At 39.9% G+C, this 9,524-nt stretch overlaps 1 protein-coding gene and 1 long non-coding RNA gene across 4 annotated transcripts in view; one reads left to right on the forward strand and one right to left on the reverse strand.

Annotated features, from left to right (window-relative positions):
• Positions 1 to 5,556, reverse strand: part of LOC106964335 (stromal interaction molecule 2-like) — a 53,737-nt gene extending 48,181 nt beyond the window's left edge. The window contains exons 1-2 of one of the 3 annotated variants that reach the window (XM_015059808.1): positions 4,970 to 5,556; positions 4,322 to 4,486 (exon numbers count right to left, since the gene is read on the reverse strand). In XM_015059808.1, coding sequence (XP_014915294.1) covers positions 4,322 to 4,448 — 127 coding nt within the window. In that variant the 5' untranslated portion in view covers positions 4,449 to 4,486; positions 4,970 to 5,556. Of the gene's footprint in view, positions 1 to 4,321 lie in introns of all 3 variants that reach the window. The other 2 variants (XM_015059810.1, XM_015059809.1) reach the window with 2 other exon arrangements.
• A 325-nt stretch (positions 5,557 to 5,881) lies between these two features.
• On the forward strand, positions 5,882 to 9,307 carry LOC106964337 (uncharacterized). Its single transcript, XR_001428401.1, has 2 exons — positions 5,882 to 6,970; positions 8,426 to 9,307. It is a non-coding gene; the product is annotated as an uncharacterized LOC106964337 (long non-coding RNA).
• The last annotated feature ends 217 nt before the right edge of the window (positions 9,308 to 9,524 follow it).

Below are 9,524 nucleotides of genomic sequence, written 5' to 3' on the forward strand. Positions count from 1 at the left end.
GAAAACCCCCCAAACCATCCGGACCCTTTGAAAATCTGAGAGCAACTGAAACACATTAGATTGTAAGGAGACCTCTGCACGAACACACTCAAACAGAGACTTGTGTTTTCTTAGCCTGACACCAGGGCATCTGACCTTTCCAGGGAGCCGTGTGGGAAACGGCTAACACTGCGGTCATGTTTACTGACATTGTATTAAATCACTGCCATCTCTGCATCCACTTTGCTCCGCTGCGTGCTGGAGGAGAGAGGGTCGCCGCCAGCTCCTGGGCCGCTCTCACGCTGGAAAAGGCAGAGCGCGTCTCTGCCTTATTAATCAATAAACCGAATGTATCCTGGGTTTATTTTCAGCGACTGGATTCACACTTGTAAAGACACGGTCCTGAATGTTTACCAGCTGCCTCAGATGAGGTTTATTACCTTCTCCTGCAGCTCTGCCACACGTGGGTGGGACGTATTGGGTGGATATGCATATTTAAATGAATTTAAGGCTAAACATTTGTCAGGCTGCTTGTGAAGCTAGCAGCCTGGCACCTGGGCACATATTGGTCTACATAAACAGCTCACAAAAGAAGAGGAGTCAAGCAGAGGATAGAATAAGAAACTAGGGTTTCACTTTGGATTTATCTAACACTAACATTGAAGAGGAAAACTAATATTTACATCAGGGAAGCATCTTTAAAAAGAAAACTCCGCTTGCAGCTGTACAAAATTTCATGTGTGGACAGTTAACGTGTACAACAAGCATAAAAAAGAAAGAACAGATAAATAAATATACCAAAAACAGCTAAACTACAACCTCTGATGAAGATCGTGTGATTTATTATTCAATTACTGGTCTGTATTAGAAAATAACAATCATCATAGAACTCAGACCCTTACCTGACTTACACAAAGGACTATTTAAATGCAACTTGGGGAAACCTGCTAAGCATGCTCCATCATTTTGTTAGTCATAACACCACCTATAGCAGCAATACCTTGTCATAATCCTTTTCTGTATGACTTTATAAATCTCTTCCATCTCTATGACAACATTGCCTCGAGCCAATTTGGTTTGAGAGTGTACATTTATGCACGACCACCGTGGCATTTCTGACAGGCTCTCGGGTTATTTGGAATTTCTCATAACATTAGATAATAACCATGTGGTAAATTTGTTTAAATTTGTGGGATATTCACTCCAGGGAAAGATGGGAAACTGTTCAATGTTTACGTGCCACTAATATTTGTTACCAGAGAATGGATTTTAAATTGTTTGAAAATTACCTCGAAATCCTTCCTCTTGTTTATTAGAGGTTTTTGTTGTTGTTTTTTTTTAACATAAAAAGAAAGACAGTTGAATTAGCATGAGACAGTCTGGGGGAAAAATTGGCCCCATCGTGGCTGTTTTTTTCAAACAGTGCTCTAAAGGTAAAAACCTAAACCGTTTATATATCCAAGATATGTGGGGTATGCAGAGACGTTAGCTGCCCTTTTCCTGACCTTAGACCTTTACGAGTCCTGAAGGGGTGGAGGTCAACCCTGATGATTCTCTCTGCAGACCTAACTGATCGTTGTCGGATCTGTCCTGTCAAAGTAACTCAACTCCTGCTTTTAGAAAGAGCGGTCACAACTGTCGATCAACTTGATTAAGAGAACTGGGCTTCTAGAATCCCTTCTAGAAAATTACGGCAAACGGGGTATACTTAGGGTTTATTTATTTTTTTTCTTCATTAATGCGTTGACCATCATAAACATTTTCTTTTCCTCATGACCGGACAAAATCATCATAAAAAGTAACATTTATTAAGGCCATAAAATATAAAAGAAACTAACTACACAAAGTACAAAAAGTACAAGACGACGTGGTTGAAAGCTGCCGTAATATTCTAATAAGTTGATTAAGAAATGCATTGTGGCTTCCAGAATCCCTAATGTGCACCAGAGTATATTCACATCTTTGGCAGAACGCTTTTGGACGGGCTCGGCAGAAAGCCTGATACTCGCGATGCTTTAATTTATCCGTCAAACAGCCATGCTTCACACTGAGGTAAGATCAGGTGTAAGTCTGGGTACAGCAGTTAGAAAGTACCCTGGCTGTTTTTGAGTTACTACCAGCGACACATTTTGTTCGGCTCCGTTAAATTTGTGATAAAATGGAGGACGAAAACACAAATGACCCATTTCTAGAGCAGGATTTTGTGGCTGAGTATTTGCCAGCAGGGCAACATCAACTTCCTGGACTTTTTCCTGGTCACATGGCAACAGAGCCTGTGAAAAGAAACTGTTTCCTCAAAGAAGACAAAACTGTGATGTGAACAAAGTGTCTGGAGAAGGAGAAGACGGACTCGGTGTACAACATGCAACCTTCACAAACTACAACAATCCTCCGTGGTTCCAGGTTATATCAGGTGTACTCCAGTATTGTCTAGCTCTTTAAAGGTCATCTTTAAGGTCAGTCATCCAAGAAAAAGTACGCCCGTTAGTAACTCACTCTTTAGGCTGGGCCATCGATGTGAAGTGTCGCTTTTTTTAGGCCTGAATGATTCATAGACTACTGTTAAGTGATTAATTTCATAAAAAAGGGCATTTTGTGAAAAAATCTTGAGAACATAAAAGCATCTTGTGTCTAAAAAAAAGTCTTTTGAAGTCAGAGAAACTGTGTAGCGTAGCGCAAAGCTAAAACAAATGGATGCGACTAACTTCTTGAAAGCTAAAAAAATAAATAAAAAGGTTGTGGAATGTTCATTTGCTTTTTGCCTGACACTATAAATGAAAACGCTGCTTATCTAACAACGAAGGTGGCTGTATTTTCACTACTGTATGTGTGGATCAGAGAAAACCCTTAACAAATTTAATACACTTTAGCACCCAGTTCTTGTTTAGTGACTACAATTTTGTGTTGTGTGATCCTTCCTGGGAAATAAACCCAAAGATGAATATATTTATGCCCTTGATGAGCATATGTAAACCTCTGACTGGAATATTAAATAAAGCCAAATGAATAAATAAAGGAAAAGACAGCTGGAGCACATATTAGTGTCCCAAAAGTATTGTACATATCCTTTATGACACAAAGTAACACATAAGTTGGCGTCTGTATTTAACCCTGCCAGTTAAGGCACAGTGTGAAGAGCTGTTCAGTCTGTTCAATCAATAAAGCCTAGTTAAAGATGGATGCAAATGGATAGAAAATAGTGCTCTCATTAGTTTATGTCAATACTGCAGTTAAAAGGGGGTGAAGAAGGGTGAGCGAGTTCATCTGAGGCTTTAACGATCAAGAACATACAATGACTTCCTAACGTATTCACACTTTGCCCCTGCTATTAACTTTAATGTGTTGCAACAAGAATTTTCTGAGAGCTCAACAGTCTATTGTATAAATGTACAAGTTTTGAAAATCTGGAGGCTTGAAACTTTGCTTAATTTGTTTTTGTTTTGTTTTGTTTTTTTTGGGGGGGGTTCCCACAAAGTGGTAACGTCAGTCAGACCTGAAGGAGAGCATCAATTTTAAAGCCATAACACAGATTCTCAATTGGATCTAGATCTGGATGTTGACTGGACCATTCTAACAAATGAATGTGCTTCCATCTAAACATCGTAGCTCTGGCTGTATATTTAGAGTTGTTGTTGTTGTGTTGGTAGTAGGCGAGCCCAGGTTTTCTCCAGCATTCTCCTGTATTCATCCATTTTCCCCATCAATTTAACCTTGTTTTCCTATTTAAAACTAGCATCCCTAGGGAATAATCCTGCCACCACCATGTTTTACAATAGGGATGGTGTTATTACGGTATTAGTGTGCAGTGTTAATAACATTTAATTCTGCTCTCACCTGCTTAGAGTGTGCATCCACTTTCAAATATCTATTTCTTTGTGCTGCTTCTGTCAGATCCGATTCAAAAACAACACGAAAAGGTTTGTGGCTGTGAGGGAACAAAATGTAAAAAAAAAATAAAAAAAATAGAAGGCGAAAGGGTTGTGAATACTTTTACAAAGTACTGCGTGTAAACACAGGATGATTTCCCTGACGTGCTTGATGAATAAAGTCAATACCCTTGCATTTAAAGATTCTGCAGCCTGCATTTTAGTCATGTCATGCATTCCTCAGCAACGTACAGGAGGGGTAAAAAAAATGCATCACTCTCCATCAATGCGCAGGGCTTTCCTCGGCTTTCCCCGAGAAAACCACTGGGGACCAGAGGGAAACGAGGAGGAGGAGGGGAAGAGGAGGCTGTGTGTTCGGTGGGGGTAAATCCTGCACGTATATTCAATATATATATATATATATATTTTTTTTTTTTTTTTTTTTAAATTACAGGCACCTAGCGGGTTGATCTTACCTGTGATGGCTACATTTGCAGCATCAGACGAGTGGCTTGGCAGATCATTCGAGTAGGAGCACTCCGAGCCCAGTACCGCATAGATGACGAGTCCACGTAGCAATACATTTACTACCATATAACTCATGGTGGAAATTAGGACGGGAAAATGAGGGAATTCGTATCCTGCGAGGGGTTAATTAATTGCAAAACAGACAGCAGTTAGCAGCCTTAATGTAAAGATAAATATTTTTTTTAAATCAGAATAATTATAACTGGAAAAATAAATGCCGTGTCACGAAAAAAGATAGACACCTGTAATAAGGGGAAAGCTAGCTAACAGGAAATATTAATTGAAGGTGGGTCAAAAAGGGGAGCTAAGAGGTGCAATGGTTTCACAGGCTGTTTAAGAGGGGGGCCACCCCATGGCTAATTTTATACATTTAAAAATGTGTATTAGCTTACAAAATCACATGAAGCCTGTAGGAGAGAGCACTCAATAACTACGACGTTTAAAAAAAAAAACAAAATAAAATAAGCAACGCACAAGTAGCGTTTTTTAAACCGCGGGGCTACAATTAGCAAAAAAAAAAAAAAAAAAGTGGCGATTTAAATCCTTAGGTTAGAGCTGTGAGTGGGAAGAAAAACAGTCCGTGTACTTCCACGTACAGTAGTGTACAAACACCGGCATATTCCGCCTCTTCACGTCGAACAAGAAAAACAACAACAACAAAAAAAATCCCGGTTGCATCAAATATTATCCATTTCTCCGCTCCTCCTCTCCGTGTAGTCCTTCTCCGAGCTGGATATCGGCCGCACACGACATCCGCCTACTTCCCGAATGAAGTTTTTAAAGTCAGCTCTTCATGGCTCTCCGTGATACAGTATCCTCCCGTCATGTTATCAGCTGCTGCTGCTCGCTACGCTTCGCCTCGCCGGCTGGCTGATGGGGACCAGCGGGAGAAGGAAGTCGGTATGCAAAGCGGCTTGACGTGACGAAAAGGACAGGGAGGGGTGAGGACGGGTGAGGAACTGTAGTTTGCCTCCAAATGCCCTCGCGTGCGGGACACCATCTGATCAGGAGAGACCTTTTTCTGGGAGTGTTTGTACCTGTATGGAGGTAAATTCAGAGCGCTATCGCCTCCCTGTTACGCCGGGGATTTAAGCTAATGTTGCCTCGTGGGTTTACTTTAGCCACATCACGTAAGAACCCCCGGAAGCCTCCAGAAACTTAGCGTGGTGTCTTCTTCCACAGTGAAGTGGAGGATGAGCACGTTTTTTAGCCGCCTCATTGTTCTCCTCCGTCGGCCCATCCAAGTTTTCCTCCCCCGACCGAGCGATCCCATTGGCTGGACTGCCCCGACATGGCAGCGTCTGATTGGTTGCTTCCAACAGCACAGTCTTCTGTCTGTTTTTGAAGATGCTCCGCGCGGAAAACAAAGGGACGTTGTTGCTATTGATGGTCAGCGCAGGGTTTATGGATAAGACCTTTATAGCAGCCTTGAAACATCGTACATAAGCCTCATGATACAATTCATGATTCAGATAACATTAGAATAAAATGTAGAACGATGTTATGATTATGACATCCCTAAAACAATTACATAATGTGCAAGTAAAATGGCCAATGACTGTCTTCAGTTTATCAGAAATCAAGAGGTCCAAGATTAGGAACACCAGGATCAGGGGATCCAAACATTTTGTAACTTGTCAACTCAAGAGTATTCACACAGGCAAATAGATTTATTTGCAGGAGAGAAAAGTGTAAATCATGGTAAATCCAAAACTTTAAAATGGTGCATGTTTCCCTTATTGACAGAAAGAGAAATTTGTATTATTCAGGTGCAGCACAAAATCAGTCTAGATGTTCTTTCTTTGTCAATCATTTGAGGGGTCTCCTAGAAATCCCAAAATTATTCATACCTCTGAAATATAGGTGTAAAGTCCTCTTTAAATTTTACCAAGATGTTTCCTGTGTCTGGAAGTAGTAATGGCGTTTTGGAGCGACATGGCCAAGTCCCAATTTGAATCTAATAGGCAATCTGTGGAGGGAGATCAAATATAAGGGTGATAGCAAAGAGGTCTTCCGATCTCAAATATAAATTGTCAAAATAAATAAACATGTAAAAAGCTGGTAAGCAGTTATTAAAAAGGTTTTATTGTTGCAGTTTTTTCCCCATATTGATAAGCGTGTAAAACAATCTTAACCTGCCATTTTTAATTAAGTGTAAATAAAAAAACACTCCCTTTCAATATTTAAAAATAGATATATCGTACTTTTTTCCATCAGAAAAAAAAATCTAATAATTTTGCAGATTTTTAAGAAAAAGGACAAGGCTCTTGGTTTAGCAAATATTCTCCAAGGACTGAACATGATCTATCAAAAGCAGTTATCAAAAACATTTTTGACAGCATCTTGAATGGCCAAGTGGGGAGTGAAGGCAGGCCTGTGCCATCTGATCCAACAGATAAGCTAATTTATCTTGGGTCAGGGATGTTCTGGAAGCAAAAGGGGGGGAATAATGTACCTAAATTTACAAAAATCTGAGTGAACTGAAATTCTGAAGGCTTTTCTTTTTTCAACATGTGTGCACGTCTGCGTACTCACTACAAAGCCCTCCGTTTACATTGTGTCACTTTTGTTGCGTGGTGTGCTACTCCACAGGAATGGTGTGTACTGGTCTGTAATTCCGTAAATTACGGAATTAGCTAAAAAATTTGCTATTTTGATGCTAATTTGAAGTAAAACTATTTCACTTCTTACAGACTTATGTATCATTTTGACTTTCTTTTTTTTTTTTAAATCAAGCATTAGACAAAGTTAACCAAAGTAAATGCAAAATGCAGTTCTGAAATTATTTCAAAAAGAGTTGAAATAATCTGAAGTTGACATACACTGACTAAAAAAAAAACAGATGCACATAGTAGTTAAATTAGATCACACTTTTCTCCTTTTTAGGTCAGTGGATGGATGATAAATGACAAAAAACTTAGCAAGAAGGGTTTTTTTTAAATATTTTTTATAATTTTATTTAAATTTAGAAGTATGCATTTGGTCAGTATCGGGGATAATTCTTTTAAACTGTATAACTTGGGTAAAACCGTTTGGGTTTCCATCCACAAGATTCTCAGAATAGTTCTGTCCCATTCCTCCTGACAGAACCGGCTTAACTCAGTCAGGCCTGTAGGCCACCCTGCTCCTTCACGCCTTTTCAGATCTGCTTACAACTTCTCCGTAGGGTTGAGATTAGGCCTTTTTCATGGAGACAGAAAACATTTACTTTGTTGTCTTTAAACCACTTTGTAACCTCTGGAGCTCTGGAAGAATCTCCGACCAAGTTTGAACTTTCTGGCTGATGTCTTCAGATGCCATTTCAATATTTCTACATGTTTCACTAGCTTCAACTAGCATCTTCACAAGGTCTTTTGTTCTGGGGTCAATCTGCACATTTCGAACCAAAATGCATTCATCTCTGGGGCACAGAACCAGTCTCCATCCTGAGAGCTATGACAGACATTCCCATCGTGTCTGCGCTTGCATGTAATTGTTTGAACACATATATGCGGCACCTTCAAGCATCCCCCGAGGCATAAACCCGAGTTGTTCAGCTTCAAAATTCTCTTCCTGATTTCTGGGCTGATTTCTTTTAACTTTCAAGTCTTGTCAAACAACAAAGCAGTTTGTTCCAGGTGTGGCCCTAAAAATGCATCCACAGGTCGGCCTCCAGTTAACTCAAATGTGTCAGTTGACCTATCAGACGTTTCCAAAGCCGTGACATCAGCACCTTGGCTTTCCCTTCTTGCTTAACCCCTTAACTGTCACCCTCAAAATGCTTACAAGTAAGCCAATGTGTCCATGAGGACATTGATGTCATCATTCATGACAGTTAGGAGGGTTAAAGAGACAGCTATCGTATTGTATGTAAACTTATGATTTTGAAGATATTAATAATTGAATCTCTCTCTTTCTGTGTCTTTTTATTCAGTGTACGTAAACTCCTGGCTTCCACTGTGAGGGGTAAATCAGTTTTTCACAGCACTGTGATTAGAAAAATCTAAGACGATCGGAGTAGACAGTGCTGCCCAAGCATCCGCTAAGATCACTGTGCTTGATTCAAATTTCAGAACGAAATCCGTCAACGATGGCCAGCGTCTGCGTGTTGATGGACAGAAGGCACGCTATCCTGCAATGCAACGAATCGGCCACCAGGAGGGACTGCAGTATGAGTAAATCACCATAGCAGGTACATGTTGCAGGACCAACAGACAGACTTGTGGGGCCCAAAGGAGGAGCATGACTGATAAAAGAGTCCGGCGTGGGAGTGCTAGTAAACAGGTGGCAGATGTAGCAGAATCCAGGCGGGCGCGGGAGGGGGAGAGGAAAGACGAAAGAGAAGAACAGCATAATTCGATACCAGCCTGCAGAGAGGACAGCAGGGGATGAGGGAGGCGGCCAAGAACGAGGGTATATGCTACATGTAGGGCGGGGGGCTCATTTAGAAATGATTGCTGTGAGCCTCCAGCATACACTTGTGCCTGTCCAAATATTTATCTTGTCACACAACCCGACAGAAATATTCAGAGAAGAAGCACAGAGGACTTCAGGTGTGATTACCTTAATAACCTTTAATTTAAAAAAAAAAAAAAAAAAAAAAAAAACTTTTTTTGCAGCACAAGATTCAATGACAATGACTTCCAAAGAATAAAAATGCCACGATTGATCATTCATAATTTAAAGTCATGTAAAAAGAGAAAACGCTTCACCTCAATGTTGGCACTGAAGGTGCTAAACATCCATAAAGTGTGTTGTAACCCTTCATAAATGCAATAAACTGCATGTAGACAGCAGCTTGCACGTTACACAAACAGCACTGTTATTTACTGAGTTCTCCACACAAATTGCCCCACAACCCCGTACCCAGCATGGGTGGGATTGGACAAAAAAACAAACAAACAAAAAAAAACTTAAAATAAATTCTTATTTTAATGTTGTACCATAATCTCACACATACACAAAAAAAAAAAAAAAAGAAATTTTTTTTTAAGTTATTTGTTGTGGGGAATCGTGCATCTTGGGAAATAATTGTTTTATTTTACTTCTCAAAAAATTAGAGGTATTGCATTGGCATTCCCAACAATTCCTTTAAAACCAATGATAAATAATTTTTTTAATTAAACTTCTATAAACTTAACATTTCTTTTGGCCACTTTTGAAAACGGGTAA

Source organism: Poecilia latipinna, unplaced genomic scaffold (assembly GCF_001443285.1).
Source record: "Poecilia latipinna isolate Pla-1442-1.1 unplaced genomic scaffold, P_latipinna-1.0 Scaffold1658, whole genome shotgun sequence".
Lineage (NCBI taxonomy): Eukaryota > Metazoa > Chordata > Actinopteri > Cyprinodontiformes > Poeciliidae > Poecilia > Poecilia latipinna.